Here is a 17,995-nt window from a genome sequence, read left to right on the forward strand (position 1 = left end):
TTCTTTGTGAATTTATGAAAACATCATGTATTATCCCTGGCGATATTTTTCTCAACTGTGAGAAATTCCCAAATTTCCTGGTGGCTGCGTGTTGACAATGAATATGTTTAGAATTTTGAAAGCACAATAAAAGATCGTTGTTATGTTTCAACACTCTTATGTAGGTTAACTGGATTTGGAACATGTGTCTTACCCATTATCAGTGTAGATCATTGTCAGATACAGAGATGAAAAGGTATACTTCATAGAGAAATGTGTTGGAAATTAAAATTAAATTATCAAGTGATTTGTTTATATTGGCCATATTTCCCACATGGAAAGTTAAAATATCCAGACATTTACAAATTCCACAAATGTGAGAACTTCACCAAATCACACTAAGAATATTGTTGCATTCTACTTAAAAAGTATATTAATTTTTAATTGGACATCATATCTTCTAACTCATGAATTGATTTTTAAGTAACATCAAGCAGTATTCTTAATCTATTTAAGCACTAATAATTTAAATCATACAAAATCTTTTTCTGATAAAATGAAGCAAATCATTTGGATATTTTACCTAAAAAATGACCGCAGAGATTATGTGCCCCTGCAAGAGAAATGTGGCTAGTTATACTAGCATTTGCAATCCAGGTGTTACTCTTGATTCTTTTTTGTCTAAGATCCCTTTTGGTGGAGCCCATCTTGCCTTGGATATAGTTTATAGAACCTTGCTCAGCTTTCTGCATTGAGGGTGCTAGAACAACTCATTGTCAGGACCCCTGAGGGATCATCACGTGCTCCCTGGAGGGGTATTTGCTTAGCACAGCAGAGATCTCACTGCTTGGGGGCAGGAGAGGAGAAGTCAGAGGGGTTTAACTTTAAAATGCTCCTTGGGAGATTCTGTGCCCCTCCAATGTCACCATCTTCTCCAGAGTGGATCAGTGCAGTCACTGGTCCAGGATACTTTCAGTTTTCCCTTTTTATGAAAACTGAATATATGAACAAAAAAATTGTCTCACTAAATACCCAAACTCTATCTTCCTTTTTACTCTGTGAGAAACTATCTAAATTGATGTTTATAAAATTTCCTGTAATACTTTTTTCCTGTAATACTTTTTTGGTTTAGGAGAAAATGGCCATCTGTCCTTCTTGAGAAAGGATGCCAAACATTTAATGACAAATAAAATCTGAAGTAACAGATTCCAGAAAGAAAATTTTAAGTGCGTAAGAGCCAAAAATGTTTCACTGTAAACTCCACTTCCACTTCCACTCTTACCAACAATATAACCATTTCACATGAGCTTCAAATTCCTCTTTTTAAGAAAAAGAATTGTCAAGGCTGAGGGTCAGCAAACATTCCTTTGAAAGGCCAGATAGTAAATATTATAGGTGCTGCAAGCCCAGACTCAGTGTTGAGGATAATACATATACCTGTATAACCTTAAAAATGTAACAATTTAAAAATGTAAAAACCATTATTAGGTTCCCAAACAGCAAAAACAGGTGGTAACTGGGATTTGACCCAGAGTTTGTAGTTTGCTGCTTTGATCTAGGCCATAAATACATATAAAAAAGCCAAAGAGATGTCTTTGGCTTTACTTTAAATCTTGTATCATTAATTTCTTTTTAGTTTTCAGATGGCCCTTTCTACAAGTCATGGTTCCTGCTTGATGAGAATGTCAATCATCATTTCAGAAAAAAAAAATGAAATAGGATATACATTAGAAAAGCACCAAATATTTGATTTAATCATCTCTGTTATCCTCTCATCAGCCCTAGGTAAACCAACATTACATCAAATAACTGAGTTCAATTTTAGATTTCCTGACTTTACTAGAACATAAAGGTGGATATAAAAACTGAAAAAAATCTAAAATTATTAAAACTCTATTAAAAGTTCAGACTTATGGTTGCCAAGTGGGAGAGGGGAGAGAGTAGGATGAACAAGGAGTTGGGGGTTGGTAGATGCAAACTATTACATTTAGAAGGGATGAGCAAGGAGGTCCTGCTGCACAGTACAGGGAACTATATCCAAACTCTTCAGATAGAATATGATGGAAGATAGTATGGGAAAAATAATGTATATATATGTATAACTGGGTCACTTTTCTGTACAGCATAAATTGACACAACACAGTAAATCAACTATAATAAAAACTATAATAAAAACTGCCTATTAAAAACAAACAGAAAACACTTTCCTGAAAACTAATTTTTTTTTGTCTGGAGTTAAGCAGGCCAGGGAACAAATTAAAAATAGATTTAAGATGCTAAAGTGCCACACAATGTTTTGCTTTACTGAAAGAATTGAGACAAATATGTGCATCAAAATCTTGGCACAAGATTTGAAAATGAAGTAATGACACTGATAGTTGATAAATATTGTAATAAGTTCCTCTACAAGGTTGTCAGGAATCTTTCCTGTGTAAAGAGTGCATGTAGGAGTTCCTGTCGTGGCTCAGTGGTTAAAGAATCCGAGTAGGAACCATGAGGTTGCGGGTTCAATCCCTGGTCTCACTCAGTGGGTTAAGGATCTGGCGTTGCCGTGAGCTGTGGTATAGGTTGCAGACACAGCTTGGATCCTGCATTGCTGTGGCTCTGGTGCAGGCCAGCGACTACAGTTCTGATTAGACCTCTAGCCTGGGAACCTTCATATGCCACGGGAGCAGCCCTAGAAAAGGCAAAAAGAAAAAAAAAAAAAAAGAGTGCCTGTATATTTGGTATGCTTTTATGTGAATTACCAAATAGCAAGTTGGGATACTTTTTTATTTATTGACTCAAACTTTCTTTCACTATATAATTAAACTTATTTTAATGAGCATAGTCTAATGGTTGGATACTGAGAAAAGTGTATGATATCCTTGCTTTCAGACAAAGTTTAGAGCTATTGGGCTACTTCTAATCTTACTACATGTTGGTTTTTCTGTCTATAACTCAACATGGAAATGTTGGAAATGTTGGATGGTATATTCTCATCTTCTTTTGAAATTAATGCTTCTAGTTGAATTTGCTAATCAGGAATTAATTGTTATGGTTCATATAAGCAAATGCTTGGCTGTAAGCTAGTTAAATGACTTTCCAAGTTGCCTAAACTTTCTGAGACTCAACTCTGCAAGGAAAAAATAACTACTTTGCAGGGTTGTAATATGTTGAAGGATGTCTGTAAAGTGCTTACCATAGGTCTTGGAAAATAACTGCTTAAAATCGATGGTAAATGTTACTAATTTTACTCTAGACCTAGAGTTTCTCAGCTTTTCCCTTCCCCAGCTCCCAGCTAAGGGCTCCTGATAGTAACAGTAATTCACTGAATCTATATACTTCACCCTTGTACGTGTGTCCTCATTGCTCCAGGATAAGCAGTAACTCGGAGTCATTTCACTGTCCCTTCTCCTCTCTCCATCCTGTGCAGTGAGTACCAGTGCTTTGAATTTAAATTGCCCCCTAGGTGCTCCTTCTCTTCTTCTGCCCAGTCTCTGAGCATGTTCCTTTTCACCCTGACAACCCCCACCAGGTTCTCTGTGGCTGACTTGCCCCAATCCTCTATGTTCTACAGGGTATGGGCAGACTTACTCTTATGATGCTGTTTTTCTGCTCAAGTTCTACTTTGGAATCAATCTTACATTGTGTTCTTCTAGTCTCCCCTCCACTAATCCCTCTTTGTTATTTGAAAATGCAGCATAGACTGTTTTAAAAAATATTCATTAGTTTGCTTTATTTTTTAGATTCCATGTATAAGTGATAACATACAGTATTTGCCTTTCTCCGCCTGACTTATTTCACTTAGCATAATACCTTTCAGGTCCATCCGTGTAGCTACAAAGAGCATTATTTCATTCTTTTGATGGCTGAGTTATATTCTATCATATATATGTATCACATCTTCCTTATCCATTCCTCTGTCACTTGACACTTAGATTGCTTCCATATGCTCTTAATATTCATTTTATCAAAACAATTTAAAACCAAATAATGTACAAGATTTTGCTGTTTTATCAGATTTCCATGTTCATGAGGCTATGGAATTAAATTTCTACACCTTGCTGTGTTCTTGTTCAAATAGGTTTTAAAATATTAGCAGTAATTTTTGTTATAAAAGCTATTTAAAATTTCCCAGGTTCTTGCCTCTCTAATTTTTCATGAATGCCACAACATCCATTTGAAATAGGAAAGGCCTTTCTAGCACAATTTTTTCCATCTTTATTGAGATATAATTGGCACATAACATTGTGTATGTTAGAATGTACGATGTGTTAGATACATTTGTAAATTGCAAAATGATTTCCATGATATAATTAGCTCCCACCTCCATCCCTTCAGTTACCTAATTTGTGTGTATGTGTGTGTGGGTGTCGAGAACATTGAAGACCTACTCTCTCAGCAACATTTACATATGTGATGCAGTATTAGCTATAATCACCATGCCATTGATTAGACCACAGAACTTGTGACTCTTATAAGTGGTTATCGGTACCCTTTGAGCAACATCTTCCTGTTTCCCCCACCTCCCAACCCGTAGTAACCACCACTGTGCTCTCTTTCTCTGAGTTTGTCCATTTGGGTTTCCACATATAAGTGAACTCAGTGCTTTTTCCTTTAATGAAAAGTTGGGTCCTCAACAGTTTAAATGATATCCTAAGGAATTATATCAGGCAATTGAAGAGGCAGAACTCCAACTCTGCTCTTTTTTTCTATGTATTTTTTTAATCGAAGTATAGTTGATTTACAATGTTGTGTTAGTTTCACGTGTATGACAGTGATTTAGTTATATATGTGTGTGTGTATATATATAAACCATTTATATAACTTCATATATATATTCTTTTTCACATCCAACTGTGCTCTTCTGATGCCAAGTTTACTTCTCCTTTTAAGAGAGAAGCTAATCTTAAGGAGCTAATGTATTATACGTACAAAAATGAAACCATATTAATTTTCATACCCAGAAACTTGCTCAGTACAAATAAACAAATGAATACATAGATTTTTTAAAATAGGTAAACTAGATCAGGAACCTTTTTCCATAGAAAGACTTGACAGTTAGCCTGAAAGAGAGGGAGGCAGAGTTAGTTGACAGACTCTCTAACCTTTGAAGCCACCTGTGCTGGTGGAACTAGATGTCCAGGGACAAGGCCTTCACTTTACCCTCCAGGGGGCTTCAAGCACAGGGCTAACCCATGACCTGGGCTGTGTGATGAGCAGCTGGGCACCCACATGAGAAGCCAGCTCACGGCCTTATCTCAGGGCTTTTCTTCGATGGTCTGAAGTGATACTTCATCATGCTTCATACTTCCATCAAGCTGGATCTTTGTTTTCCTTGCATTTGGTCATCTTTGAGAATTAAAAAAAAAACCGTAGACACTTATTACTTAATTAGTGTCAGAGAAGGAGCTTTGTACATTGAAACAAGCTCCAGAGGAGAAATCAGAAAACCCGTGTATCCTCCTTCCTTCATCCCAGACCTGCTTTCAGCAAGCATTGACTGTTGACTAGACATTGGTCCTCTTCACAACAAAGTGTCCTTTCGATTCTCACTTCTCTCCAGAATGAGAAACTTTAGCAAATGTTTCTCTTCAGTGTGTTGGGAAGTGATAGTTCAGAGTCGATATTGTGCAGACATCAAAAGGAAAATACACTTAAAGAAATCTATAGAACTGGCTGGCTCAGAGGTTGACACCTGCTGGGATGACTTGAGGCTTTTCTATTTGCTGTTTTGCCTCTTTGTTCATTAAAGAGAAAAAATTCGAGGAAACAGAATCTCAATGTCTCAATGTCTAGCAAAATGGAGCACCTTTTTTTCTAAATGGATACTGGGATTAGAGGTTTCTACTCCAGGTAAAGGGTGAACATTCTGATGTATTTATTGTTCTTTTTGTTGCTGTTCCTTTGGTTGGTATTTTGTATTCTGATCTGTTTGCCACTAATTGTTGAGTCATGAAATATTAAATTGTTCCTCTATTGAGATTCTTTGGGGTCCATACTCAAACATGGTACCTTTCAGTACCTTTCAGTCCATGTGTCCCCCTTGCTCTCAGCACCCCAGCCTCAAGGCCTGTTTTAGAAATGCTGTGAGCCAGTGTGCTCGCCAGGTAAGTCAAAGATGAAGTCTACACAGGATTGAGGGAATTCATTATTGGAATTGTCATATGGAAGTTCCTGAGCCAGGGACTGAATCTGAGCCACAGCTGCAAGCCTATACCACAGCTGTAGCAATACTGATCCTTTAATCCACTGCAGTGGGCCAGGGCTTGAACCCACACCTCCACAGTGACCTCAGCTGCTGCAGTTGGAGTCTTAACCTACAGTGCCACAGTAGGAACTCTGGGAGGTTTTAATTTAAATAATGGTTGGACACAACCCAGCCTTTGCGATGTCCTTACATCTCACTGAATGGACCATCCTAGGATTTATCATCAAGATGACATCTACATACCGTCTTTTAATATAGCATGAGCTATGGTCATGGTTTTTACAGGATCAGCACCCCTGGGAGCAGTCACTGGTCAGGTTGATTGTTTGATGTATGATGATCTTTTCTGCCTGAGGCCAGACCGTAATCTGAGATGTCATTTTCACGATGCCTCTATTCAGGCTTTCTGATCTTAGAACACCCATTTTCATACCTCCCTGGGAAGTTTCTTTACCTAGAAGCCAGTATTCTTTGTAAATAGACTAAAATTACTTAAAGGGCGTGTAGTAACTGGAATTCATTGTCAGAATAGGAATTCAGATTCTGTAAGTCATATTTTGTAGTTAAGGGGGATATTGTCTTAAGTATGCAGTTATGAGAAATACTGAATGGATATTTCTGACAACTTTTTTCCTGTTTAAAAAATAATTAGCGAAGTTCCCCTCATGGTGCAGTGGGAACAAATCCGACTAGGAACCATGAGATTGTAGGTTCAATCCCTGGCCTCGATCAGTGGGTTAAGGATCCAGCATTGCTGTGAGCTGTGATGTAGGTCGCAGATTGGCTCGAATCTGGTTTTGCTGTGGCTCTGGTGTAGGCTGGCAGCGACAGCTCTGATTAGACCCCTAGCCTGGGAACCTCCAATATGCCGCTAGTGTGGCCCTAAGAAGACAAAAGAAAAAAAAAGTTAATAATTCCTAAGTTTGAAAACAGACATTTAGAATGAATAAGCAATGAGTTCCTGTTGTATAGCACAGGGAACTATATCCAATCACTTGTGATAAAACTTGATGGAAGATAATATGAGAAAAAGAATGTACACATATGTATGATTGGGTCACTTTGCTGTACAGCAGAATTTGACAGAATACTGTAAATCAACTATACTTTAATGAAAAAATTCAAAAAAAAAAAAAAGAAAACAAACTATGGACTTTGCCAGTAATGTCTGATTATTTGATTTTTGGTAGGGAGTTGGAACTGCGTGGAGGAAATATATTTAATTAATTAATTCATTTCTTTCAAAACATGCACCTGCACTGGTGCATTCCAGGCACCTGCACTGGTGATTAAAAAAACCAAAACAAAACCCACAAAACTCCACCTTAATAACAATACCTACTAACCCTTTTGCAGGCAGGTAATCAGTGTAAATAAATGATCAGTTTAAATTCCAACAAATAGACATCTCTGAAAGTAAGTAGGAAATGAATTGCTACTGAGGAAAACATTATATATTCATAGTGAAATTTTAAGCACTAATTATGGCTACAAATATATTTGTTGTTTTGTCTCCAGGTCAAAGTTAGGACTTTATTTTTAAAATTCTTAGAGGAGATAGAAATTGTTTGTTTTTGGCTGTGAAGTAATAAACTCTATCAGCTAATCAACACATTAAGAGCAACTTAATTAATACTTAGCAAATTAAGTATTTTTATGCTGAATGGAACCCTCCCCCCTCTTATTCCACTGCGATTTCCTTGTCCTCCCCTGGTGCCTGCTCCTCTGTCTTCTTCAAGTTTTGACTATTGCCAGTTAGGCATTTGGGGCATTGAGTATGGAAAGCACTGTTGTAAGCCCTTCCCTAGACTGGTTCTTGGCCAACATGGCTCCAGGTGAATGCTGCTGTTACTCGGTTCTTCCTGTGAGAGAACTGGGGCAACTGTACTTGGAGTTAGCCTGGTTGCTTCTTTTCCACACTCTGCAAGAAAAGACTGAATTGTGACGGGAAAGCACTGAATCCCAGCCACTAGACCACCAGGGACCTCTGACATATGATGAGAATGAAACCAAGTCAGTACCTTTACATCTGGGTTTACTTGGTAGTCAAAGAATGTGCCTCTTTACCTTGTCCAACCTCACTTAGGCCAATTTAAAACTCAAAATTGCTTAAAGACCTAAACATAAGATACCTCAAAACATTCTCTGATGTCAACCATGTAAATATTTTCTTAGGACAGTCTCCCAAGGCAATAGAAATAAAAACAAAAATAAACAAATGAGACCTAATCCAAACTTATAAGCTTTTTCACAGTGAAGGAAACCACAAACAAAAGCAAAAAGACATGTAAACATTGCAACTGATGAGGGCTTAATCTCCAAAATATACAAACAATTCATACAACTTAACAACAACAACAACAAAAAAACCCAGTTGAAAAATGGGCAGAAGGCCTAAGTAGACATTTCTCCAAAGAAGACATATGAATGGGCAGCAGGCACATGAAAAAAATGCTCCACATCACTAATTATTAGAAAAATGCAAATCAAAACTGCAATGAGGTACCACCTCACACAAGTCAGAACGGCTGTCATTAATAAGGCTACAAATAACAAATGCTGGAGAGGGTGTGGAGAAAAGGGAACCCTCCTACACCATTGGTGGGGGAGTACAAGTTGGTATAACCACTATGGAAAACACTATGGAGGTTCTTCAGAAAACTAAATATAGATCTATCGTATGATCCAGCAATCCCACTCTTAGGCATATATCTGGACAAAACTACAATTCAAAAGGATACATAACTCCTATATTCACTGTATCACTATTCTCAATAACCAAGAAACAACTGAAATGTCCATCGACAGATGAATGGATTAAGAAGATGTGGTACATACACACAATGGAATACTATTCAGCCATAAAAAGAATGAAATAATGCCATTTGCAGGAACATGGATACAACCAGATTTTCACACTAAGTGAAGTACATCGGAAAGATAAAGACAAATACCATATGTTATCACTTATATGTGGAATCTAAAATATGGCACAAATGAACCTATCAACAAAACAGAAACAAACTCATGGACATAGAGAATAGACTTGTGGTTGCCAAGGGGCAGGGGGAAGGAGTGGGAGGGACTGGGAGTTTGGGGTTCGTAGATGCAAACTATTGCATTTGGAGTGGATAAGCAATGAGGTCCTGCTGTATAGCACAGGGAAATATATCCAGTCACTTGTGATGGAACATGATGGAAGATATTATGAGAAAAAGAATGTATATATATATGTGTGTATAACTGGATCATTTTGTTGTACAGCAGTAGTTGCCAGAACATTGTAAATCAACTATAATTGAAAATTAAAAAAAACAAAGTCAGTAGAGAACCTTCAAAAATTATTCGGTAATAACATCTTAGTTAATAAACCAATTAAAAACAAAAAAGAAAATAAATCAAATGCATTGAAAAATTCAGTTTTATATATATACACATATATACATATATACACACACATAGGTGTATATATACATATATATACACACAGATATATATACACATATATATATATATATTAATTTTCAGATTCTTTTCCCTGTAGGTTATTATAAAATATTGAGTTTAATTCCCTGTGCCATACAATAGGTCATTGTTGGTTATCTATTTTATATATAATAGTGTGTATCTGTTCAGCCCAAGCTCCTAATTTATTCTTCCTCCATCCCTGTTTAGTAAGCATAAGTTTGTTTTCTAGGTCTGTGGGTCTAACACAACACTGTAAGTCAATTACACTTCAATAAAATAATAAATTAAAAAAAATAAAATACTGTTAGAAATGTTATATCGATATAATGATTCATCCTTTGTCTTTAAGAAAAAGAAACTTGAAAGTTATGGGATGAGAAAGTGAGGGATGGAGAATTATTAGGTAATAGTACCTGCATTACATATGTTGTTTATGTAATCTGAGTATTAGTTTACTTCCCAGCTTTTCTTACATTTGTTGTTCACCCTCTATAATTTCAGGTAGCTGGTGAAAGAACATTTTAAAACTAAGGAAAGAGGAAAGCATGTAATGTCAGAGGGGAGGCCTTTTGAGCTTCTAAGAACAGGTATATCTGAGAGATTGTTATTATCACATACATAGTCTCTGGAGGTCAAAACATTCTGTTACCATCCTGGGCTCTTGGCCTTCTTAATCAATGGAAATCGATAAGATGCCAGACGGGAAAGAAGCAAGGCTTTCCTGGGGACCCTGCTGCAGCAGGGGATAGTGAAAACAAACAGGTTCCTCTCCTTACTCACTGGCTGGGGTGGATGTGGGGCTGGGGGTGCAGAGGGAGGTGAGCTTGTTCCTTACATGGCGTGAGAGTAGGGGTGGGTCCAGGGATCTGGCCAGAGGGGTAGCTTAGGTGGTATGCCCACCCATTGGTGGTGGTGTGTGCAAGGGCCGTGCCTAGTACCTTGCTTTTGCTCTTGGCTCTTCAAAAGTGACGGTTGGGTTTTTAGGTTTTATTGTATCTTCTTGCCCATAATTTGCCCCAACTGCTCATACCTGCAGTTATTTTCAGTCTTTTATAGTTTCTTTGTATTTTGTTGCTGGAGGAGACATTCGTTCAGCAACAAGCATTGTAGCAAAGGGTCCCAGGTCCTAGCTCCTGGACGGTCTTGATTTGACAGTGTTGAGTCTGAACAAATCTTGACGTTAAAAGAAAAGCAGTGTTGAGAATTGAGAGACATCAGGAAAGCTGTATTAACTCAAAATGTATACTGCCTTCAATGACCATATTGTTGGAAATTCATTTTTTGGATATTTCTGCCTTTGCATTGTAAATTCTCCTGCCCAGCTATCAATAAAGTGTTTGTAGTATCTCTAGTTACCTTTTACCCTGGAAAGGGAACAATCTGAAGAATGGGTTACATAAAAAGGTGAAGTGGTCCAGAGAGATTAGATCTCAGACATAAATTTGGCCTCCTAGAGTCTTTGCTCAGGTGGAACTTCTTCAGGAAGCCTCTCAAGGTCATTGCATTTACCCTTGTTTCCTGCCACCTCCTCCCATGCCCCCTTCTCTTTCCTTTATCATGAGCTCCTTTCTTTGGTAGCATCATTCACCTTGTAATAAATTATTAAATTTGCATATATAAAGTAAACACTGTCATAGATAAACATAATATTATATGCTTTTTTTCATTTCTACCAGCTAAAATGTAAGTTCTGTGAGAGCAGAGATCTTTATCTGTTATCTTCATTGATATATTAAAAGCTCAAAAAATTGCTTGGAGCATAATAGGTATTTAATTATTTGCCGCAAAACTCCTCCCCTGGGGGTGGGGTGGGGGATTAAATGGTGACTCAAAGTTCCCAAATATTTCTAAGACAAATATAAATAAGGAATTTTAAGTATTTTGAATAATTCATTGGAATTCAGTGTGAAATTTTTAAGAGAAGATGATCATTTCCTTTCATGTACTACTAATTTATATTTCAGCCTTCCTCCAGGGAGAGTGTTGGGCTGTTCATTTCAGGAAGTAAAGCTTAAAAGATAAAGACACTTATTTTCTGAAAGCAAGAGAAAGAAAAGAGGGAAAGCATTGACTCATGGTTAGGGGATTTCTAGGGAAATGGCCATTTCGCTATTTTATGCAGAAGAACTTTGCATTCTGTTTGATGGATCCTGTGGATTGGTGACTATTTCTGAAAAACTGAGTTTATTGCAAAATCTGTGTCATTTGACTTATCCTAGTTGGAAGAACAGGGTACAGTGAGAGCATGAGTTAATTTGTACTTTATTATCTATTTAATTAATGCTTGTTTATATTTTATTAGAATGCCATAAATCAGAGACTTCAAAATTCCAATCTGTAGACCAGTGCTATTTGATAAAGAAATGCTAGTGGCAAAATGAGAAAATTTAGGCTCTCCATATCCTGAAAATCAGCAATTCTATTTCTAGGAATTTGTTCTGTTTTTATAGAGAAATATAAAGATTAGTTAGAAAGATACTCACCTCAACATTCTGTTTGGACTTGCGAAAAAAATAAAAGCAATTTAATATCTACTAAAACTTCAATACTCCTAACCAATGCAATTTTATGTAGTCAAAGTATAGAAATATATTTACTGACATTAAAAGATGTCCATCAAATAGTAAGTCAAAAAGGAGGTTTTAAAGCAGTATGATCTGGTGCGTGTTATGTATACAAGTATGTTCAAGTGTAAGGAACTTGAATATAATATCAGCCGTGGCTATTTCAGAATAGCAGATGATTTTTTTTTAGTTTTTCATTTCCTATACTTTATATTTTTATACAATTAGATGTTAGAATTGTAAGATACACAGTAGCATTTATTCAAAGTCATTTATCCAGGGTTTTTAATTCTATCTTCATAATTTGGGGATAGTTCACTGACTTTTGGTATTTAAAAAAAAAAATCAAAGTTTTGAAGGTTTATTCCTTTCATTGAACAGCTGTGTACATTCAGCCAAAAGGAGTGTTTCACAGCTTATACATAGCTCTTTGATTTTTTTAAAAAGTATATGGACATGGGAAGTGCTACAGTGTCAGTAATACATATAATGTTTCAACAGCTTAGAACATATTTTTGCACTCTTTATCTTTCTACAGCTGTGGAAGGTGGGTTATATTATTGCTCCCATTTTAGAAGAGAGAGGTTTTAGTGCTCAAATGTTTTATATGCTTTGTCCAAGTTCATTTAGCTAGGAAATCCTGGACTCTGAAATTCAGATCTCCATGCCTGCCAAAATCATGTTCCTTAACCACTACCTCTCCCCGCCCCCCAAGCCCCATGTGCCTCCACTCCCATGCACTGTTATGCATAACTGCAGGCAAATAAATAGTCTGCCTTGAAGAACACAGGGTATTTGTAAGAACTATCCATCCTCCCTGTCCTCCCTTTGTCCTATATGGATTTTGTCCATTCTCAGCACAGCCGCAGGACTTGTCTGCTAATGGATATTGGCTCAACTCACTGCCCCTGTTACAACCTCCAGGACCCTCCATCTCTTACAAGTAAACACCAGAGTCATCCGGATCCAAGGTTACCTCCTATCCGTCCTCTTACGGCTACTCTGCCCGGCCTCTCTTCCAGTCATGTCGCCTCTGCTCTTCCTCCAACATTCTAAGCTGTTTCTGCCAGCGCTTTGCACAGGCTCATCCGTTGGCCAGGAACACACCTCCCCAGGCTGCTTAGGGCTCTGTCTGCACAGCTGCTTCAGACTTGACTCAGTTGCCAGATTCTTAGTGATGCCTCTGGCTGTTGTACTTGAGTTTCCCAACACCCCCCCACTTTTACTTTTTTTCAAACTACCTATGGAGGATCTATCTATCTATCTGTCCATCTATTTATCTAAACTTAGTTTTATGCCTCTTCTGTCTGCCCTCCTAGAATACATTTGTTGCAAGAGGTTGGTATTTTATCTTCCTAAAGGCCATATCCATAGTGCCTGGAACAGTGCCTAATTCATAAAGGGACTCAACAAATATTTGCTTTTTAACCAAAAGTTATTTCTTGATTATATTTAATACCAGGTATTGTACTGGGCATTAGTACATTATAGAAATGTTAGGCTTGCTAAAATATACTTAAATATATCATTTTTTTTTAATTTTGGAAGGGGGAAGTGAAATAAGATCTTAATCACTCAACTTTTAGGTACATGTCATTGATTGAAACACATTTGACACAAGCAAATTCTGTTTCAGATATAAGATTTTTTTATATGATCATTATAGCTATAGTACCTCTTCTTTTATTTTAACTTCTCCCCCATCTGTCTTGTTTTTGTTTTCTAGAAAAGAGGCACAGTTAGATGAAGAAGGACAGTTTCTTGTCCGAATAATATATGATGATTCTAAAACTTATGATTTGGTTGCTGCTGCAAGCAAAGTCCTCAGTAAGTTGAATGTGATTTTCCTTCTTTGCATAAGCTACACATAGATGTCAAGGTCACATTGTGTAGTTGTGCAGGTTGTGCACTGAACAACCCTGGTGGGGAGGGACAGTCACACGTAATGTTAGGGTCAGGCTACACTGAGTCTTCTTGTTCTTTTTACAAACTCTCCAGAGAATAGAAGAGTTCTTTGCCCCTCCCTACAAAAAGCCATGTGCCAAGGAAGGAAAAAATATTGATAATTAATTTAGTAAGTTCACAATGTAATAATAATTTTGCAGTGTCAACAGTGCATTAATTACAATTTCCAGAATGCAGAAAATATTATCTCCAAATCTCCTTTCTTTTTTTTTTTTTTTTTTCTTTCCTAGAGCCACAAGTGCGTCATATGGAAGTTCCCAGGCTAGAGTCGAATTGGAGCTATAGCTGCTGGCCACAGCAATGCAGGGTCCTAGCCATGTCTGCAACTGACTCCACAGCTCACAGCAATGCTGGCTTTTTAACTCACTGATCAAGGCCAGGGATCAAACCCAATCCTCATTGGATACTAGTCGGGTTTCTTACCTCTGAGCCACGAAGGGAACTCCTCAAAATCGATTTTGTAATCATAAGATTTGTTAGTTTTGGTAAAAGAAACAAGAAACACAGATATATATTAGACAAAACTCATGCAAAGAAAGCAAAGTTCCCCCTCCCTGCCAAAAAAAAAAAAAAAAAAAAAAAAAACTTCCTGGGAATAAAGTAATTCTCAAAGTAATATCTCTTATTCTCATAGTATTTAATTTGTAGCTAGGGTAGTTTGGATCAAATAGAAGCTTTTTAGCTTTATCAAAGATAGCTAGAAAAGCAAATACTACCTTTTGCAGAATACAAGAATTACCAGAAAATACGATAAATTACTAATAAGAAAAATGCCCAGCCTTATTAGTAATCAAAATTGACACAAATATGAAATAATTTTTAAAGAAATTTGTCAATTAAAAAATTAAATATCTAGTGTAGTCAAGGGTAGAGCTATGGGAGTTCCCGTTGTGGCTCACTGAGTTAAGAACCCAGCTAGTATCCATAACAACATTGGTTCGATCTCACTCAGTGAGTTAAGGATCCAGCATTGCCAAAAGCTGTGGTGAAGGTCACAGATGCAGCTAGGATCTGGGTAGGCTGGCGGTTACAGCTCCAATTCAACCCCTGGCCTGGGAACGTCCATATACTGCAGGTATGGCCCTGAAAGGAAAAAAAAAGGGGTAGAGTTAAAGGGGAAATCATACATATTTAAAATCTAATGGTAAAATAAGATAGCTTTTTTGGAGAATAATTTTGCATAATCAGTCAAAATCTTTTAAAAAATGTTCAAATACTTTAGAAAATTTCCTTAAAGAAATGATTAGATTCATTTACATTGGGATTTATGTGTTTTCATTTCAGAGTTATTTATATTACTAAAAATCTGAAAAGCATACATTTGAGCAAGTAGGCATTGAATAAATAAATTGTTGCATATCTACATTGGACAAGATGCTGATTAAAATTAACATTACAGAACTTTTTTTTAATTTTGTGAAACCTTAAGAAAAAAGTAGGATCTTAGGGTACATACTATATGCAACCAAGTAATTAAATATGCATATTTATATAAATAAAAATCATTTTGTACCAAAATATCATGTGCCTTCTTGATGATTTTCAAGATCTTTCTTATTTTTCAGAACAGATAAGTTTTACCTCAAATATATGTTTAGAAGAGCTCAAAAGTTAGTCACAGAATCCAAGAAACTAATAGCCTTGCTTAAGTACAAACTTAATACTGTTAACACGTCATGCTTTGTTCTCAGATCTCATTGTATTTTCCTGGCTAGATGTTTTTTCCTCTGATGTGTGTTCACTCTGCACAGAAATTGAGGCTATTAACATTGGTTTATTTTGCACTTATTTTCATCCTTCCCACTAACAATTTTCTACCTCTAATATATTTTATTTCTGTCATTTTCCCTCAAATCAATAAAATAGATCTCAATGCTGGAGAAATCCTCCAAATGTTTGGGAAGATGTTTTTTGTCTTTTGTCAAGAATCTGGTTATGACACAATCCTGCGCGTCCTGGGATCGAATGTCAGAGAATTTCTACAGGTAAGCAATTTGCGATCCTGTAGCTAAAACTTTTGAGTTTTTGATTCTCAAACATAGGATGAGCGTCTAGCTGCTGAAATGGAATTGTAGTGACATTTTTTTTCCTAATTCACACAAAATAATAGTTATTGGATGATCTTGAATACATTTTAGCATTTTTCTTTCATATATTTTCTTTAATTTCTGGTTACTGATGCTGAGTATGGCAATTGTAAACTAATGTTCTCTCAAAAACTCAACATGGCCTGTTGTGATCTATTCAACTACCTTTTAAAAATTTTTAAATTTATTTTTAATTAATTTTTTTATTTTTGCAAAGCAAAATACTGATAACTTTAATTGTATTATCTTCTTGTGTTTCATACATACACTGGTAACAACTAAACATCAAGGCAGCAGTTATTCCCTTAGGAATATATCTGTATTTCTGATACTACAGAAAGAAGATTGCTAATTTATCCTTCCTTCCCCTCACCTTGGTAACCATAAGTTTGTTTTCTAGGCCTGTGGCTCTATTTCTATTTTATTTTATTTAAAAAAATTTTATTAAAGTATTGTTGATTTACAGTGTTGTGCAATTTCATACATAAGTACATAAGTACATAAGTGTACATAAGTATACATAAGTATATGTATGCATATACATTTTTTTTCTTGTACTCATCATGGTCTTTTCCAAGAGACTAGATAGGTTCAACAGCTTTTTTTTTCTTTTCTTTTTTTTTTTTGTCTCTTTGTCTTTTTGTCTTTTTAGGGCCACACCTGAGGCATATGGAGGTTCCTAGGCTAGGGGTCCAATTGAAGTTGTAGCCGCAGGCCTACACCACAGCAACACTGAATCTGAGCCACGTCTTCGACCTACACCACAGCTCACGGCAACGCTGGATCCTTAACCCACTGAGCGAGGCCAGGGATGGAACCCGAGTCCTCACGGATGCTAGTTAGGTTCGTTAATCCCTGAGCCATGACGGGAATTCCCTCAGCTGCCTTTTTAAAAAAATGGTTCTTAGTGCTGGTAGTTGTAGGTTTTTTCGTTTTTTGTTTTGGCTGCCCCAAGGCATATGGAGTCCCCATCCAGGAATCAGATCCGAGAGGCAGTTGTGACCTAAGCCACAGCTGGGGCAATGCCGGATATTTAACTCATTGTGCCAGTCAGGCATTGAACCTGCATCCCAGTGCTCCCAAGACGCTGCTGATCCTATGTAGCCACAGTGGGAACTCTGGTAGTTTTATGTATATGATTTATTTTCTATATGTAAGTTTATTTTCTATATGTAAGTTATTCTGAGTTTGTATAGAGTAATTAAATAGTATATCAGTAGCTACGATGTTCTACCTGAAGCTCCTTGTGAAGAAAGCACCTGCCACCAAAACAAATATGAGCATCATTGCTCCAAGTTACGTATTAGTTAATCTAGTCTGGGAAGGAAAATAGGAAATCTTCCAGTCAGTCTCAGATAAAGTCAGAGATAAATAATGTAGCCGAAGGCCTTTGTCTTATTATATATATATGTATAAAATTTTAACTAGTAAATGACACATTAGATGGGAGACTATTTCTGGATCCACTGTCCTATTTTAAGCACAGGCATTTGTGAAACCTTCTTCTTCAAAAGTGTTAACATTGAACATTATGTGTTGCTTGTAAAGGATATTTCTAAACTGGCCACTGAAAGCAGCCAGATCTTGCTGGAAAATGATGTCAGTACAATACTAGCTGAACTGGAGCCCAGTTTGGAGGGAATGTAAACTACTTTCAATCCAGCTGCATTATTGATTTAACAGCCAAAATAAGAACTTTGGTGTTTAATCAAAATGTCTGTTGTTTACATAGTGACATT

At 36.7% G+C, this 17,995-nt stretch overlaps 1 protein-coding gene across 6 annotated transcripts in view; it reads left to right on the plus strand.

Moving 5' to 3' along the window:
* The window catches only part of GUCY1B3 (guanylate cyclase 1, soluble, beta 3), a 60,327-nt gene that overhangs the window by 2,260 nt on the left and 40,072 nt on the right, over positions 1-17,995 (plus strand). For 3 of the 6 annotated variants that reach the window (XM_021100491.1, NM_001018032.1, XM_021100492.1), the window contains 2 exon segments: positions 13,931-14,031; positions 16,036-16,154. The exons of 2 other annotated variants lie outside the window; for them this stretch is intronic. In XM_021100491.1, the coding sequence (XP_020956150.1) occupies positions 16,062-16,154 (93 nt within the window). In that variant the 5' untranslated portion in view covers positions 13,931-14,031; positions 16,036-16,061. 6 annotated transcript variants of the gene reach the window in all.

The sequence above is a fragment of the Sus scrofa genome, chromosome 8 (assembly GCF_000003025.6).
Source record: "Sus scrofa isolate TJ Tabasco breed Duroc chromosome 8, Sscrofa11.1, whole genome shotgun sequence".
Classification (NCBI taxonomy): domain Eukaryota; kingdom Metazoa; phylum Chordata; class Mammalia; order Artiodactyla; family Suidae; genus Sus; species Sus scrofa.